Source organism: Microtus ochrogaster, chromosome 22, assembly GCF_000317375.1.
Source record: "Microtus ochrogaster isolate Prairie Vole_2 chromosome 22, MicOch1.0, whole genome shotgun sequence".
NCBI classification, from domain to species: domain Eukaryota; kingdom Metazoa; phylum Chordata; class Mammalia; order Rodentia; family Cricetidae; genus Microtus; species Microtus ochrogaster.
In genome coordinates, this window is record NC_022023.1 from 19,406,232 (window position 1) to 19,425,319 (window position 19,088).

The 19,088-nt window shown below is 47.9% G+C and overlaps 1 protein-coding gene across 2 annotated transcripts in view; it reads left to right on the top strand.

Annotated features, from left to right (window-relative positions):
* Slco3a1 (solute carrier organic anion transporter family member 3A1) overlaps nucleotides 1-19,088 on the top strand; it is a 282,659-nt gene that overhangs the window by 191,883 nt on the left and 71,688 nt on the right. For both annotated transcript variants that reach the window (XM_013350234.2, XM_026784286.1), the window contains exon 3: nucleotides 8,676-8,774. In XM_013350234.2, coding sequence (XP_013205688.2) covers nucleotides 8,676-8,774 — 99 coding nt within the window. The remainder of the gene's footprint in view (nucleotides 1-8,675; nucleotides 8,775-19,088) is intronic.

The window sequence follows — 19,088 nt, forward strand, 5'->3', positions numbered from 1 at the left end:
ACACACATGTATGCACGCACACACAAATGCATGTGCACCTGCACACACACATGCACACACATACACACAAATGCATGTGCACTTGCACACACACACATGCACACACATACACACAAATGCATGTGCACTTGCGCACACACACACACACACACACACACCCCAAGTTTAGGGAAAAAAAAAGAAAGGAAAGAAATAGTCTTTAGAAACTTTCTTCATTTGTCCCTGGGATTCCAGTCATTAGGAAAGCTATGTAAGTCTCCTCTAATTATGCTAAGAAATGTACCTTACACTTAGGAGTAGACTGTCAGGCCTTAGCTAAATACATATCAGTGTTTCTCTGTGGGTGATAGAGATACTGATGTTTGCCATCTTGACAATCATGATTAAAAAAATGTACCAAGCATTTAACTGTATGCAAAGAACTGTGAAAGGCCTTTGATACACATTAAACCTCCACAGCAGCCCAGCAAGGCAGGGGCTTTTCTTACAGCCAGTCTAAGATGAGTGTGCAGAGGCCAGCGCTTCCCAGGGCTGCACGGCTGGCGAGCAGGGTCAGTGCTCTGGAATACAGTGATGGACTCTCCACCTCTGTCATTGCTCTTGCCTCGGATGAGCATGGATTTGAAGAAATAGCTCACAAATACAGTAGTGCATAAAATGAATTAGGAAAGCGGTATCTCTGATTCTGTATTTTCTATATTCTCTAAAAGAAGCAGCTCTTACCTAAGTGATCAAAAGAAGTAAAACTCCTAAAGCAGGCACAGGATATTCTGCTTCTGGAAACACCAGCAAGAGAATAAACACAATGGATGGGTCCAGAGACCAGGTTCGGAAATGAGTTTGAACACTGTTACATGTATCACACAGTTGATACTCTTTGGATATAGGGTTCTTGTCAGTCCATATCACAGAGAAGGAAACTGAGGCACAGATACTTGGCACCATGCTCGCAGACACACTGTTAGCAGAGCTGACCCACCTTCTGCAGGTCACACCTAAGTCCTGTCCCACAAAGGAACTTGTGACTCAGAAACACTGGTGGCAAAGTGATCAGAGGTGTTAGGGAAAGGGCCTGGATTTGCAGGAGGCTGTCCTGGTATTGCTTTCAATTCATGAAGAGCTCATGCTGCCGGATAGCAGAGGCCAGCAGCCCTCAGGTTAGCCTGTATCCTTTACTCCCATATAAGAACCACGCCCCGTGTCACTTTGACACAGAGAAAGATACGGGCTGGAAGGGAAGCTCACTCTTTCCCTCACAGTGATGCCAGCCATGCCCCATGCAGCCCACCCCAATGCCGTAAGTGGGTGGCCTTGGTGAGCAGATATTCACAGGAGGAGTTAACATGCACTCCCAAATGGGAAGTTCCATTGTGGCTCCACTGTCTTTCCTTCCTTTCTTCTGCTAACACAGAGCCAAGCTGTAGACATGGGAGGAACCCGATTATTTGCATCTGTGCCAGGGTCACACCAGGCTGGCATTGGTAGTGGCATTCCTCACTACAGCCCCCTAAAACTGATCTTGTTAGCATGCTTTTTTCAGATGGACGCCCAGCTGGCAAGGCTGAGGGATGCGTGAGGCCTTTCAGCAGCTGAGTGATCCTGGAACCCACACTGCCTGCTCTGTAAACCTACTGGGGCCCGTGCCAGCTGCTTCCGAGGGGCCTGAGAGAGCCTCCCTACTGTGTATAGATCTGGTTATCCCAAGATTCTTTCAAATGGCTCTGCATTTAAATAGTTGCCTTTCCCAGCCAAACGTGGAGTTCGATTTGGCCTCAGTCTTCCTTATCTGTCTGAGCCCCCTGCAGACCCAGTGACCTAGCCGACACCTAGAAGTCACAAGTCAGAGGGCAAAATAACTGAGATTCTGTGAGCCACATCTCTCCTTGAGTAAATCTGCAATGAGGGTAGCTGACCGCATCGTTAAGGGAACCATGAGATCATCAGTGAAAATCACATGGTCCTTTAGCACCCCATAGAAGCACTCAACAGAGAGAGAGAGAGACAGAGAGACAGACAGAGAGAGAGAGAGAGAGAGAGAGAGAGAGAGAGAGAGAGAGAGAGTGTTTGAGCACACACTCACACATCTGTGTGAGTGATACTCAGAATAACGTGCGCACAGATATTTTTCTCCAACAGAAAACACAGATATCTGGCCTCACACATTGTGATAAAACAAACAGTCATATAACCTGTAAACAAACTATAGAATTGACACTGTGGAATTGCCTCCTTTTGTAGCCCCGTCTGCCTACTTATCAATCATATGACTAATAATAATAGATAGGAGCTAAAGAGATGGATCCCATGGGGAAACCCCATGAGGAACATGAACACACACAGCACCAGCATTGTGACCCCAGCGCTCCTAGAACAAGATGGGAGGAGGAAACAGGAGCACCCAGAAGCTCACAGGCCAGCCACACTGGCATCACAATGGAAAACAACAAGAAGAGCATTTCAAACAAGGGGAAGAGGAGGACCAGCATCCAAGGCTGTCCTCTGAACTCCATACACGGGCCACGGCTCGCACACACGAGCGCTTGTGCACACCCATGTTCCCACAGCCACTCTGTACACACAAAAGTGTAATCATGATATGAACAAATCCCCTTCTCTCCATCCTAGCTTCAGTTCTGACTTCTGTACGACTTATTTCCCTGGGCTCCAGCATTGCCTGTCTCTCTTCTGGTTTTGTTTTACCACCTTGGATCTGGATGCACAGACTTAGACTCTCCTGTGCTCTTTAAGGTTCATCGTAATACGGTGTCTGGTTGGCAGCAGCCACCCTGTGAGTGACCCGTGTTCTTTGCCACGCAGACACTCTAGGATGTAGCGGCTGCAAGGTGTCTGGGTGGACAGTGTATTCTCAGGAGAGGGGTCTCACAGAGGGATGGTGCGAGCATTATTGGGTGTGCCTCCTAGTACCCATGGGAATATTTCCTGAGAGCGAGAACCATCCGTCAGAAGGTGGATTTATCTTCAGCTGTTTTTACTAGCAAAGTTTGGCCAAAATGATTAATTTGCATTCCTTTAATACGTCACAGACGAGTAACTTCACACACTATTGTCATATTGTACTTTTGGAGATCTCAAGTCCATAAGGGGACATGTGGAGCTAAAACCAAGATGACCTGACTAAAATCCTTTCTGAAGAACAGTTTTTTTTTCTGGTCTGTCATCAATTCCTACCCTGACCCTTCTGTACCCTCCACATCTGAAGGGCCTTTAGAATTACTTTCAGACATGTGGGCATATATGTATTGTACTACATACAGAATAATATATAGTAATATGTGGTAATCTAGTATCTGGTGTTATTTTATGATGGCCACACTGGGTGGTGGTGGCAACCTCCTTTAATCCCAGCACTTGGGAGGCAGAGGCAGGTGAATATCTGAGTTTGAGGCCAGCCTGGTCTACCGAGAGAGTAACAGGACTGTTACACAGAGAAGCTGTGTCTTGAAAAATTAAACAAAGTAAATGAAGAAAGAAGGAAGGGAGGGGGGAGAAAGAAAAGAAGAAGGAAGGAAGGAAGGAAGGAAGGAAGGAAGGAAGGAAGGAAGGAAGGCTGGTTGCCTGATTAGGGCTGGAGGGTTCTTAGCAGTTAATATCTCTCACAAGCATGATGGCCAGAGTTCTAATCCCCAGCAGCAGGCAGCCCACCTATAATCTCGGCACTCAATGGTCAGAGATAGGGAATCCTTATAGCGCAGTGGCTAGCTAGACTAGCTGAACCACTGAACTCTAAGTTCAAGAAGAGACCCATCTCTGTAAAGTGGAGAACATTCAAGAAAAACATCAACTTCTGGTGTTCACCAGCATCTGCACACACACACACACACACACACACACACACACGCATACGCATGTAACAACAGTTAATTTTTAAAAAGAGGACATGAATTTGAAAGAAATTAAGGAAGGGTATACAGGAAGGCTAGGAGGGAGGAAAGGGAGGGGGAAATGATGTAACTATATTAATCTATCAATCTATTATGCTAAAAACAAAAAGAAAAGGTTGGAAATCATAGAGAAAATGGGAAAATAGTGTGAGCCCATGCTGGGATCATGGGTCTGAGAAGCTGGCTCCGCAGTCAGGAGTTTTGCTGCTCTCGAAGAGAACCGAGTTTGGTTCCAAACATCCAGGATGGATGGTGACTCACGTTCACTTGTAACTCCAGTTCCAGGTTATCTGACGCCCTCTTCTGACCTACTCAGGCATTTTCATGCATGTGATACACATGCATACATGTAGCCACAATCACATATGCATAAAATAATAAATGAAACTGCTTTTAAAAAAAGTTATTCTAGGATAGAGTAACAAAAGAGATATCTTGATGCACGGGAAGGGGGCACTTTGGGGTTAGTGAGAAATCTGGTGTCGGGAACTCACAAAGATGACCCCAAGACTCCTAGCAGTGGTGGAGAGGGTTTCTTAACTGGCCATCTACTGTAAGCAGATTGGCAACTTCCCTAACTGCCATCAGAGATACTCTATCCAGTGACTTATGGAAGCAGAGGCAGAGATCCTCAGACAAGCAGTATGCTGAGCTCTTAGAGTCTTGCTGAAGAAAAGGAGGAGGGATTGTATCAGCCAAGTTGGTCATGATAGGGAAACCCATAGAGACAACTGAGCTGAGAGCTCATGGGAGCTCACGGACACTGGATCAACAGTCAGGGAGCCTGCATGGGACCAACTTACGCCCTCTGCTGTGTGTGACAGTCATGTAACTTGGTCTCTTAGTAAGGCTTCTAACACTGAGAGTAGAACCCCTCGCTGGTGCTTAGCTGACTTTTGGTAACCTGTTTCCCATGCCGGATTACCTGGCCCCGCCTTGATGTAAGGAGAGGAGCTCGGTCCTGCCTCAACTTGATGTGTCATGCTTTCTGCAAGCCCGTGGGAGGCTGTCCTTTTCTGTATGGAGATGAAGGAGTGGATGGGGAGGGGGGTGGTAGATGGGAAAGGGAAGGGGATAAGAGGAGAGGAGGAAAAGAGGAAACTGGTTGGTATGTAAAATAAATGAAAAAATTAAATAGAGGGGGAAGAGAGAGAAAAAAAGACAGGGAAAGGATAACTGCAGTATCCTGTGAGTTCATGGAGGGGGGCGGGGCTCATGGTCTCTCAGCACCCAGTTTGGCAACTGCAGATGTACAGTAATTTTAAGGAGGTCTCAGCTTCGCCACCAGCATCCCTGCTCCCTGCTGAGGCCCTGTTTCCTCTTTCCGGGCATATCACCACTAGAAAGCAAGGGTAGCATCCACTGTCCTTGGCAGGTTACATCAGAGAAGCAAGTGAGCTCTGGTGAGGAGAGGAAATAGTAGATACGGGGTTTCAGTCCAGGCTCTCCAGTCCTCACCAGGACAGTCCCCTCAGCAGGCTGGCCAGTTCCGACTTCTGGCCCTCTGCGTGTGATGGATTGAGTTACACGCTGCAGACGCAGGAAGGAGCATTTGAGAATGCATCTATGTACGAACTTGCTCTTTGAATCACTGAAGAGACTGCAGGGGACTGGAGATGTGAAATGGTTTGGGTTAGAGGGGCAGTAGAGGGAAAGCCACTCTGGCTTCCTGGTTTCCTGGCTTCCCTTTCTCAGGCTCTTCCACAGCTTGCCCTTCCTAGGGTGTAGAGACCCCAGGCAGACAGCAGAGGGCACTCTTGAGTCACAAATTTAAAAGAACAACAACAGAAACGTTTCCTCTGGACCAGGACCTGTCTCAGGCAGGGATATTACAGCCAGGTAACATTTTGAGGTAGTTTTGATAAGTTAAAAAAATAAAAAAACCCAAAAAACTAACAAACAAACCAAACTAAACCACCGCTTGGCGAAAAGAGAGAGGGCACAACAAATTTATAAATAACTCTGTGAGGTCTTCAGCTTTCCCTAAGGACCCAGGGCCTTGCCCCAAGGCCGCTCCATCTGAGTTCTCGGGCCTCCTGATGTGAGTGGACCCTTCCTACATCCTACCATTGGGCTGTCCAAAGAAAACCTTTCAAGACCAACTTACTGTAGGTTTGCTATGGTTTCTCTCTGCGGAGGAGCAACTTGGCCCCCAGAGACTCAGCTAGGGCTATACACAGTGATGGAGCACTAGCTTGTAATTTCACTGGGCCCTGGGGTCCATCTCTGCATCACTGCCACACGGTGTGTGTGTGTGTGTGTGTGTGTGTCTTTCTCACACACATGCACACGCGTGCACACACACCAATCTTTGTTAGGCTATCGTCAACTGTCTGCAACGTGACAAAGCAGACTGGCACTCTGGTCCTATGGATACTGTTCCTTTCCAAAGTTAACATGTTCTGTCTTTTGAAACTTCCCCTTAAGTAAGAATAGCTGTGAGATTTGTGGTCTGTGGCTGTTCTTAGAGTGTTTGGAACAGATTGGTTTCTTTCCAGCAGCCCATTCTTGTGATACAGAACCTTATTTTTCATTGTGCCCGTCTAACTGTCTACAGGACAAAATCAAGTAATTTCTCCTATTTGTAAAGACCAAGTTTTTTTCCCAAACACTTAGAAACATGTGAACTTCTGGAGTTTTTCTTTTGGGTCCCTCCAGTAAGTCAGTGAGCTCTATGAAGACCAGGACTCCTAACTGTCTGAAGTTTTGTACTGAATCTCCAAGCCTGAGCTTGGTGCTCGGCTCACGGAAGGAGCTTGTATGTTAGCCGGTGTACATTGCTGCGACAAAATACCGGTAGAAACAACTGAGCCAACAAGGGATTTATTTTGGTTCGTGTTTTCAGAGGTCTCAGTCCATGGTCACTCGGTTCTATTGATTTTAGGCCTTTGGTGAAGCAGAATGCCATGGCGGGCAGAAGGGCATGGCAGGGCAGAGCCGCTGGCTTCATGGTGAGCAGGAGGCGGAGTGATAAAATGTACCTGTAACACACACACACACACACACACACACACACACACACACACACACACAGTGAGCCATGTACTCTGAGCCCAGCTCTGATGGAGCCAATCAGTAGACATATGTGTCCTCCCGTGAGCTCAGGTTCCCATCATGACACCGATTCCCAGATAGACCCGCTGGTACCCGCCGTTCTATATCAACCACTTGGGCATAAGTTACTGGCTGTCCCCATCAGATGACTATCTTTGTCGTGAGGGATTGCAACTTTCCTCTTCATCCTCACAGCTTAGGGGGATAATCAATGCTCAGAAAATTCCTCTGAAGACTGGAAGTCAGTTAAGCAGTTATAGCCTATGAGTTTCAGTTCAGGCTCGGCGCTTTTCCAAGAGTCATGCAAAAGCCCTGTGTAAAACTTATGTGCTATAGTCTCCAGGTAACTCCATACCCAGCCAAGGCCTGCCATCTTCTCAGGTTCCCAGACAGGCTTCAGCCCCGAACTACCGTTGCCAGTGATTCCACAGTGGGGGGGGGTGTCAAAACTGGATTATCCAGGGTCTAGTCACTTCTTCTCAATCCACACCCTTGTGTGGATTTTCATAGTTAATATATTTAGAGATTATAAATATTTGGTTGCATTTGAAAACAATTTGTGGATTGGGTTTTTCTCACTTCCCAAGAGTTCTTGAATTTGTGTGAGTGCCTAGATTAACAAAAGAAGAAAGGAAGAGGGGAAGGAAGGGAGAGAGGGAGGGAGGGAGGGAGGGAAGGAAGAAGTGTCTATAGCTAAAGTGAATGTAAAAACAGTTGCAAAAATCTTTTTGTGGTGTGTGTGTGTGTGGTGTGTGTGTGGTGTGTGTGTAGAGTGTATGTGCACATAGGGAGGGGGTGTGTGTGCATATGTGCAGGTGCCTGTGCACATGTTTGTATGTGCATTTGGAAACTAGAGGCTGGCATCGGGTGACAGGTATCTTCCCTGGTGTCTCTACACTTTTTTTTTTTTTTGAGCCACAGTGTCACCCTGAACCTAGATCTTACCCATTAGGCTAGGCTGGGTGACTAATGAGCTCCATGGATCTTTATGTCCCCACCTTCCTAGTATTGGGATTACAGACTGGCTGCCACAGTTGGCTTATATATTAGTTCTACAGATCCACATTAGGTTCGTATATTTATGCTGGGGGCGCTTTGCCAACCGAGCCATCTCTTCAGCTCACCTCCCCTGCAGATTTCTTCATGGTAGAAAAACTACTTAATGACAGATTTGGATTCTTTTAGTATTTCTTATTGGTGTGGCACCAAGTCCCCTAAAGGTAAGAGAAATGGGGGTATCTGACTACCTTGCTAGAGCAACCAGTCAAATTCCTGGAGAGGGGCTGGAGGGATGGCTCCGTGGTTAACAGTGCTTGCTTCTCTTGCAGAGAAAAGATTCAGGTTTGTTCCCAGCATGCATATCAGGTGGCTCAGAACCACCTCTGACTTTAGCTCCAGAGGATATAATGCCCTCTGCTAGCCTCTGAGACCACAGCACAATATGCATAGATCCATGCTTATACATGATGTAAAACAATAATAAATCTAAAACAGAATCCTGTGGGCTTCTAGCATGATACACAATATTTTCATGGAGTTCTCAAAGATGGAAATTCACTAATTATCCCCTCTGTGATGTTTGGACTAAGTCCTTGTACTGTCATTTGTAATAACTGGTTATCTTACCTGGCCAATGTAAGATAATCTCTTGGGTCTTTGATGATCTCACTCCTCGAAAGGCTTCAGTGTTTTAACCTAACCTTTCATTTCTTCTTGCAGGAATCCTGTTCACGATGTTGGTATTTGGACCAGCCTGTGGATTTATTCTGGGCTCTTTCTGTACCAAAATCTATGTGGATGCTGTCTTCATTGACACAAGTAAGAAATACAATATTGGAATTGCTAAGCGCCCCTGCAACCATCCCCGCTCTCACGAAGGCGTTGTTAGCCTACGGGATTCTAACACTCCACGTACACTAAGCAATATTCTCGTGCTGCTCAGCTTTCTGTTATTGTGACATATACGCCTGAGACAATCAAGGGAAAACAAAGAAGGGCCTGCGCTGGCTCCTGGTTTCAGAGTCTGTCTCTGGTTGGCATGTTGTTTGGGGGTCTCTGGGTAACATACCACTTGATGAGGAACATAAGGTAGAACAGAGCTGTTTTAACACATGGTGGCTATGAAGGGAAAAGAAAGGAGGAAGCCAGGGTCCCCATATCCTCTTCAAAGGCTTGCTACAACAACCTAACTTTTGCCACAAGGGCCCATCTCCCAAATACACGCACGCACACGCACACACGCATGCACGCATGCACACACTTGCGCACGTACATGCATGCACGACACGGATGTATGCAAAATAAAAATAAAACCATCTTGGGAAAAACTTGGTGCGTTCTTAATAGGAAGAGGGCATATGTTTGTCAGGAGCACTGAGCTTCCCTCCGGTGATTCTGAGATTAAATTCAATGGCTGTCGGGGTAAATGATATCTTTTTTAGTTACATGTGTGATTGCTGAGATCAAGCATGGGATGGTTAGTCTCGGGTGTGAACTTGACACACCTAGGAAGAGGGCACCTCCATTGAGAAATTGCCTCCATTAGATGGAGACATGGCTGTGGGGCGTTTTCTTGATGGCCAGCTGATATAGGAGGGCTCAGCCCACTGTGGGGAGGGTGGTGTCATCCCTAGGTAGGTGGATCAGGGCTTTATAAGAAAGATAACTGGGTGTGGGCCTAGGCGTGAGCCAATAAGTAGCATTCCACGGTGTGGCTTCAGCTCCTGCTTCCGGGTTTCTGCCTTGAGTTCCTAGCCTGACTAGTGAAAAAAATAAAATAAATAAATAAATAAATAAATAAATAAATAAATAAAATAGAATAAAGCGCTTGATCTCGGCAACAGCAAAGCAAAGTGGATCGCTTGACAGAAAGCATCTTGGGAGGGGAAAACTTTATTTTGGTTTATAACTCTGAGAATCCACCGTGGTGGGGAAGACAAGGCGGCAGAAGCCTGAGGCTGCTGGCCAGGGTGCAGCCATCGTCAGGAAGTGGACAGCAGTGGCCGGGCAGTGGTGGAGAGCAGTGAACTATAGTATTCAGCTTTTTGTGGTCTTCTGCTGCTGTCTTGGAAGTAGGGTTCTGTATCGGGAATTTCATGCACGCATACAATGTCTGCATGAATCAGATCCACACGCCCCCATTCTCGTTCTCTTGCTTATTCGTTCTCTTTCTTCTAACTCCTCCCACCTCCACCACTTCCCCTCCTCACTCCCTGTGCGTGCTCTGTCTCCCCTTGAGCCCACTGAGTCCACTTAATGCGGCCAGTAAGTGCATGAGTGTGGGACACCCTACCGGAGGAGGGGTAGCCTCGCAGGGTCGACATACCTGATGAAAACGTCCCCCTTCTCCAGGGCCACCCTTGGCTGCCTGTGGCTTCTCAGCTAAGAGCAGGACTTCATGGGCAAACCCTAGTCCATGCTGAGATTTTGTTTCCCTTGATCGTGTGTGTGTGTGTGTGTGTGTGTGTGTGTGTGTGTGTGTGTGTGGTGTATGCAGTCACGGCCATGAGTTCATGTGGATGGCAGCCTTGTCGTGCCCATCATATAATGTTTCACCCCTTGAGATCTCCCCAAAGCCCCTTTCCAGTTTTCAGACTTCTATGGGTTCTTCAGTTTAAACACACATATCCAAGCTTTCCAGTCTGGAACCCAGATAGGAGAGAAAGACGTAACAGTTGTCTTATTGGACTTGGGTTACATCACTCACAAGGATTATTTCCAGCTCTGTCTGATGTGGGCCATCTACCTGGGTTTCATTGTTCTTTACAGCCAAATAACCGTGAATATGTATCCCGTTGCCAGTAGCCATTCCGTCTTGAAAGTTCTTGAGATGCGTTACTGTTTCTTACCAGTAGAGGGCAGAAACGCATCACAAACTCATCCTTTTCGATTCCTGCCAGAAACCCAAGCACAGGATTGTTGCTGTTAGCCGTGGGGGTGGATCTTACCACCTCTGTTAACCCAGTCTAGAGAATATCTCGCAGGCGTTCCCAGAGGCCTGTCTCCCAGGTACATCCCATTAGGTTAGCAATAGGGATTGGCCATCGTGACTGTGTTGTTGGTGACAGCCTCAAATTCAAGTGACTAGGTATACTAAAAATTAATTTTGTAGATAACCTGCTCAGAACAGATTGGGGTTGAGAAGGATCCATTCACCTTGGTCTCTCTGGTACCCAGTCTTTATCCTGATCCCAGTGTGTAGAGTCTCCAGGCGTGTATCCACTGGTCCTTAAAGCCCGTGGTGAAGAGTGATGGCCCTGTCCTGTCCCTGTCGTTACCAAAGCACGTCTGTAACAATGACACCACGTGGAGAGTGACTCGTGCTGGGTCTGGGACTCGGGAGCAGCTTCAGGGGGATGTGACCAAGTCCCAACCTAGGCTGCAGTCCCCTTAACGACCAAAAGAGAGAGGATCCAACTCTGAGCCCATCCAGCGTTGGCCACACTGACTCTCGGTCCTCTCTTCAGGACTTTGTCACCAGTCCTCCTATAGAGAAGATGAGAGAGAGTCCCCACGAGAAGGAGCCACCATATTTTGTAAGCTGGTCTGCTGGATGACTTCATGGTATGTCTCCAGCTCTCTTTGCTAGGAAACAGCCAGTCACAGGGGCCCACAGAAGCAGGGTTCCTATACGAGAACATGAATTCAGGTGGAGGCAGAAATTGGGGGGGGGGGGCTGTCTCTATTAGGGCCTCTATTGCTATGAAGAGACATCACGGCCATGGCAGTGCTTACCAAGGAAAACATTTAACTGGGGCTGGCTTGCAGTTCGGAGCTTTGGTCCATTGCCATCATGGTGGGAAGCATGGCGGCATGCAGGAGACACGGTGCTGGAGAGACAGCCGAGAGTTCTACATCTGGATCAGCAAGGAGAGAGAGTGAGCCACGAGGCCTGGCTTGAGCTTCTGAGACCTCAAAGCCCAGCCCCTAGTGACACACCTCCTTCGACGAAACCACACCTACTCCAGCAAGGCCACACTTCCTAAGAGTGCCATTTCCTAGGTCCTCTAGGGGCCAGTTGATTCACACCCACACAGGGGTGACACCCCAGATACCCCGATGCTTGTATTCTCAAATACCACGGCCGGTATCTGAAAGACAGCACAGGATTTCTGGATCCTTCCGTTGGTCATATAGCCACAATCTCCTTTCTCTCTCTGCGGGAGCTGGGTGGGAGGCTGTTGTAGCTGCTTCTTGGGCTGATCTGTTCTCGGGATCAATAAGAACTCTCAGTCCCTGGGTCCCCAATCCATCATCTCTTGACAGTGCTAAATTTACTAATTCACCCCCAAAGAAATAATGTGGTCCTCAATCCAATCAAGCCGCACTGTGGCTCACTCGATTAATCCCACTGATATATTTACTTGTCGCTAATGATGTTAGCAATTTTCAAGGAGAAAATAAAATCAGATACAGCTGCCTTTATTTATTCTTGTCAAGCGCTAGGCCTGTTTCAGGAAGGGATTAGACGCTTCTGTTTCCCAGCAGCCTGACCCTTAGCAGCCCGCTCCTAGAGAGTCAGGTTGGACTGGTAAGGGACATACTAGCTGAAGTGTCAGCTGCCATCTCATCCAGGCAGAAAAGCTGGCTTCCACCAGTGTCCCAAAGGCAGCAAAATCCAGGGGCGGCAAGAGCCTTGGAGAGGAACAAGCTACCTTGAGAATATGGAGGGTAATGTATTTTGTACTGGGCATATCAGCAGTGACCCATCAAACCAAGGTAGTAGGAACGGCCAGAAGGTCTGAGCTAGAAAGAACCTTGGGCAGCTTTCTGTTTCAGAGTTTTCATTATCTTGATGAGGAACCCGAGTCTCAGAATGAGAAGGGAGAAACCCCACCAGGGGAGGCATATCTGTTTAAAACCCAAGTCTCCTGAGCCACTTGGGCTATCTCTCCCATTCATGACCCTCTCTCCCCCACACTCCGTGAAAGAGCCCGGAGACCCCTTATTGTTCTCATCATCTCTGCTTGCTTCCCTAAGCCCTTCGAGAAGTAAAGCAGCCTCCTCCACACTTGTAGGCTCGTTGACATTGATGCCTCCCATCCATACCTCAGATGGACACTTTTCTTCGCTGTCTGGGCATCTTACTAGTGACAGCCTTATACTGTTGCTAAGGAAGGATGCCTGAAGGACGACGCTGATTCTCACCACTAGAGGGCAGAAGAACATCCCTAATTCTTTCAGGGAGTCAGCCTGGAAAATCTCCTTTCCAAGCAATTTTTATTGTTTTTGATCTGGTGGCAGAACCTTATCATGTTTGGGTGCATTTTGGCTGCATTTTGAGGCAGGAATTCTCTGTTCTTTAATCCCCCCCCCCCCGCCGCCACCGCCATCGCCACCATCTTGTCCACTTCCTGAAATAGCTCTCCTGTAGGGCTGCCCACCACACAGGCATGTTGAATTCCACATGAATGTCTGTATACATAGGCACGCATGCATCTCTGAAACCTGGGATTGGGGAGAGGGCAGGGAAGGCAACGTCTGGCCTAGGGTTTCTGTGCTGGTGGCAAAGGCACCCGTGGAAGACCTGTGCTGTGGGGCAGCTGGAGGAAAAAAAAAATGCCCTCTTCCCCTAGCCCGGCAGTGACTAAGGAGGCAACTTGCAAGGAGAAAGGTGGACCACGCTGAGAGTCAGTGTCACTGCGGGGGCAGGGGAGCAGGTAGCCTGTAGGAATGAGCAGGCAGTCCTGGAGAAGATCCTCTACAGGGGCTGGGCATAGGCAGCTTGCCCAGAGGTTCATCTGGCCTGGCTTAGGCACAGGACTCAGTGGCTGCTGTCTCTCATCTATGTTTGATCCTGTATGGCTCTGTTCGTCCCTCTTAAGGTGAATAGATTCCTCCTGTGAACGCTGGGGGGAAATGATGAGACTTTCAGGATTTCAATTTTTTTTAGACTATCTTAATAAAGCTAATATTCAAGGAGAGCAGAACCTTGAAAGAAAGGACTTGGTTTGGGGGTTTACCCCAGTTGTTGAATCGACCAGCCGTGTGGGTTTATTACAAGATTAGGAAGAGCATCTGCCATGGTTAAACAGTTATAGGTGCATGTGTGCTGTCTCATTCTGAACTTGGGAGTGTAGCTTCTATTTGATAAGGTTTTGTGTATAATGGTCAAGATTCCAGACCCCCCCCCCTCGGGCAGTGGTGGCGCACGCCTTTAATGCCAGAACTTGGGGAGCAGAGGCAGGCAGATCTCTGAGTTTGAGGCCAGCCTGATCTACAGAGTTAGATTCCAGACCCCCGGTGAATCTAGATCACACTTGTACTGGCTAGTGTTGACAGAGGTTTCTGTCCCACCCAGTCCTGCAGCCATTTGGTCCCAAAGAAACACACAGAGGTCTACATTAATTATAAACTGGTTGGCCTATTAGCTCAGGCTTCTTATTAACTCTTACATCTTACTTTAACCCACAATTCTTGTCTGTTAGCCACATGGCTTGGTACCTTTTATCAGTGAGGCATCCTCATCTTGCTTCCTCTGTGTCTGGGAGATGGCTGCAGACTGAAACTTTCCTCTTCCCAGAATTCTCCTGTTCTCATTGCCCACCTCTACTTCCTGCCTGGTTGCCCCACCTATACTTCCTGCCTGGCTAGTGGCCAATCAGCATTTTATTAAAACAATACAAGACCATTGTCCCATAGCAGGCTAGCTTTGTGTGTCAACTTGACACAAACTAGAGTCACCAGAGGATGGAGCTTCGGTTGAGGAAATGCCTTGATGAGATCCAACCGTAAAGCAGTTTCTCATTTAGTGATCAATGGGAGAGGCCCCAGCCCATGGTGGGTGGTTCCATCCCTGGGCTGCTGGTCCAGCGTGCTATAAGAAGGTGGGTTGAGCAAGCCAAAGGAAGCAAGCCAGTAATCAGCACCCCTATGGCCTCTGCATCAGCTCCTACCTCCAGGATCCTGCCCTGCTTGAGTTCCTGTCCTTACTTCCTTCAGTGATGATTGGCAATGCTGAAGTGTAAGCCAGATAAACCCTTTTCCTTCCCAACTTGCTCTTTGGTTATGGTGTTTTATAGTAGCAATAGAAACCAAGACACCACTCCCTTGAGCTCTGTGATTTTAGGTCAGCCAAGAGAACCATGCAGAGTGCCCAGACAGTGTCTGGCATATGGGAAGCATGCCATAAAGGTTAGATATAATGGGGTGTCTGAGAGGTCCTCTAGCAGTCTGCAGTTATTGGGGGATCCAGCATGCTTTCATCCCTGACTTCCAAGGCTTCCTCTCAGCCTAGTAATTGTCTCCCTAAAACCTGAACTGAACCAGAAGGCTGCCCCTCCCATCCACAGAAACCTCCCCCTGGTGGTTCTAACCTCACCCACCCTCCTATGAACCCTTGTTGGAAATCACCCTGGCAGCTCCATGGCATCCGAAGCTACCACAAGATGACATGGTCTGTGTGTTTGTGGGAGAAGGTCACCAGCTCTGATGCCAGACCCCTTCCTGTTGGACCTGTTAGCTGGATGGCTGGGATCTGGAATGTTCCACACCCTCCCTGCCTCCACTTTCTAATTAGGTTTGCAACTTAACGATACTCTTGGAAGTCCCAAATCCCATAGAAAGAGTCTGATAACGTAGGTTAAGGAAATAGACACATGATCCTAGAAATGCCCTGAGAGCCATAATGGCCCTCGCACACCAGGATGGCCCAAGAGAAAGAAGCGACTGTCCCCAATTTGCTTCGGCCCACTCTTCTCACAGTCTCACGGGTAGACCTGTTAATGAGTTGTGTGCTGGTTTCTTCCTGTTCCTCCCATTTTTCTTTCTTTTTTAACCTTGGAAATGGGGACAAAGCCCTGATAGGCCCCTTATAGTCACTTGCTCTTTGCAGAGGTGGCAAAGTGATATTAGTGGCTTGCTCACTTTGTTCAACAGAGCTAGAAAGCAATAAAGGCAACCCAGATGTCAAAGTGAAACACGTAGAGAAGTGGATCTTGGGGCTGGAGAGAGGTCTTTCTCCATGAGCGTGAGGACTTGGGTTTGAATCCCTAGCACCCACGTGAACAAGCAGAGCATGGCTATACAAGTCCAGAGCTGCACGATTGGAGGGCAGTGGAGGGCAGAAACACAGGTCTCCAGAGCATGCTAGCCAGCCAACCTAGACAACGTGGTGAGCTTCCGGGTCAGTGAGAAGCCCCATCTCAAAGCAAGAAATAATAAAAAACTAACAGAGGAAGACACCCAGGCATCATGCTCCAGACTCCACAGGGGCACACAGACCCACACTCATGTGCCCACGCAGAAGAACACATATGCACACATAACATACAATACACACAAACACACAGAGACACACAAATAAAAGAAATGGGTCTTCTAAAGAGGGAGACTGTATGCATGTTCAAGACACTTGCAAAGAGAGTCCCCAGCTATGTCCTGTCTCGTGATAGACGTGTCCCATCCAGGCACAGCTAGCAGATAGTGTTGTGGTTTCAGCCTCTTCCAGAACTTTGCCCTTCCGATTGATGGAACCACCCTGAGAATGAGATCCTATGTCTTCCCAGCTCCTAGAGGAACCAAATGTAGGCAAATGGCAGCAGAGTAATTTCCCTGTATATAGTGCTTCCCCTGGTGTGGCCCTCAGCCTAAGGCACTGCCCCCACTCTGTTCTGATCCATAGCTCCCATCATCCCCGCATCTTCTTTCATTGGTATATTGGTGTCTATGAGTAAATGAGACAGTTTGGTGCTTTTCAGTTTTTGTTTTTTTTTCTGGATATCTTGCGAGCAGCCACCTTCAAACAACAGGCTGAAAACAAGCTTTAAAGTCAATACAGGAACTAGAACTGGAAAGAGAAATAAATAGGTTCCCAAGCTTCGCCCTCAGTTCCTCCCTGAAACAGTGCTTTGGCTGTCCGCAGCCTCCCCAGGACTGCTGTCAGTAGAGGGGGGTGGCTACTTCCCAAGCCATTTGTAGTAGTCAGGATAGGCTAGGTCATGCTACAGTAACAACTATGTCCCCAAATCTGTGCATTAGGATGGTGTAAGTTTACATCCTGTTCCCTCAAGTATCCAAAGCAGGTCAATGGGGACATTTCGTTCACTATGGCTTGTTTATATATTCCTCTTGGGAAGACGAAACGTGGGAAGCACACACAGCACATACATAGGCACACACAGAAGCGATGCCTGTTCCCCCTGCTCACTTTTTCCTCTGTAAAACTCTAGTATGTGGCCATGCTTCACCAAGCCAGGGACATATACTCTTCCAGAAGAGCTGGTCGGAACCCAGACCTTAATGACATCTGCCATTTGGTTCTTTGTCAACACAAAGAACCCCATCTTACTATCAGCTATTCAAGAACAGTGTCTCCTGAGCTTTGACAATTGCCATGCATGTAGAGAGGGTTTTTGTTGTTGTTGTTGTTGTTTTGTTTTGTTTTGTTTTTTTGACTATTAAGTAGCCAGAATACCTCATGAAAATATTATTTGAGGAGTTTGAGGGATAGTTCAGCTATTAAAGCCCACATGTCTAAGGACATGGGTTCAAACCCAGATCCACATAAAAAAGCCAGGTATTGTGGTGCATGCTGTGACCCCAGGACTGGAGAGGTAGGGACAAAAGAACACCCCTGGGGCTTGCTGGCCAGTAGGCAAATTAGTGAGCTGCAGGCCAATGAGAGATTCTGACTCATGAAACAGAGTGGCTTGCTCCAGAAGAATAATAGCCATAGCCGAGATTGGCCTCTTCCACAACAGCCACCTTGATGCACCCAAACTGGAGGCTCCCTTAGGCACACATGCATTTAGACGTGCACTAAGTTTTGGTGTAGACACTGGTAGAGGAGTTTCTGAGACAGGTTCAAGCTTGAGCTGTCTTCTCTAAGTCACGTAGAGAGAGAGTCACTCATTTGGCCTCTGCCGTGCACACTCGGAAGCCAAGTGGTGTCCCAACAGTGTGCTGCCTCTCTCCTGCCATAGTATGGCTCATGGGTCACTGACATGGAGAAGCGTGAGCTCCCCAGAAAGCCAACAGTGGTTTGTGAATCCTGCCTTCCTCCACACCTTCACATGAGGCCCCTTCTAGCCTGACCCAGAGGGCAGGTGTGCCATGGTTTTGACCCAGGTGACATGTTCTTGCTGTCTTTCCATTCTCAAGCAGTTCAGCTCTCTGTACATGCACGCCCAAAGGGAAGAAGGGGACACAGACAGCTCACATAGCCAGTGCCAAGCCATCCTCCCGGGATGTTTTTCACACATCCAAAAGAATCACTGATTTCCCATGACTTTCTGCAGGGCACTAATTTTGTTCCCCTCCAGCAACTGCTAGAGTTTCTCTGTCTTGCTCTCCTCTGGAGCCTGTAGACAGCGGCGGCTCCCTTCCCCTTTGTTTTCTTCCCTTGCCTGGCAGTAGGTGAAGAAACACAGTAAGTGACGAGCAGGGAAAACAGCCCTATTCAGCCACCCCCGGGTGATTGTACTTCCTTTTCTCCTCCCTCATTTGCATGAAGCTGCTTCCAGGATCACCTTGAGATTTCCTGGGCCCTGGCATTCTGTTCAAAAATAAAACCCATACATGGAAAAGCCCATTCATATACGTAGGGGGAAAAGAATAAGAGCTGCCATATCCGAAGAGCGCATGTGTGCCAAGGGATGCTTGCTTGTTACCTTTTATCCTTACAACCACTCCAGCGGTGGCATCTTTATTTCACAACTGATGAAAAGGCTCTGGGGTTGCTAGTGAGCTGCAGAGCCAGGATTCAGCACCGCCACCTCAACCCTCTACAGCTAAGCTCTCTCCTCTCCAACACATGGCTATGCAAAAGCAACTAGTCAATTGTAGCAGGGGGGAGGGCCACTGAGCATCAGTCAGGGTAGAGAATATCAGTATCCCAAAACCAGTTTGCACCTAACCAGAACAATCGGTGGCCTTGAGCTCCTTGCACAGAGTACAGGAATCTAGTGTTCACCCACAAAGGCCAGATGTTGAAGACGGACTGAAGAGAAATCTAAAACGAGATGCTGTACCGAGGGAGGGGGTCTGTGTGTAAAGACCTCTGTGTCCCCAACTGCATGCATGTGGACTCGAGCAAAGAACCTAGGCTCGTCTGGGGCTGGAGAGATGGCTCAGCGGTTAAGAGCATTGCCTGCTCTTCCAAAGGTCCTGAGTTCAATTCCCAGCAACCACATG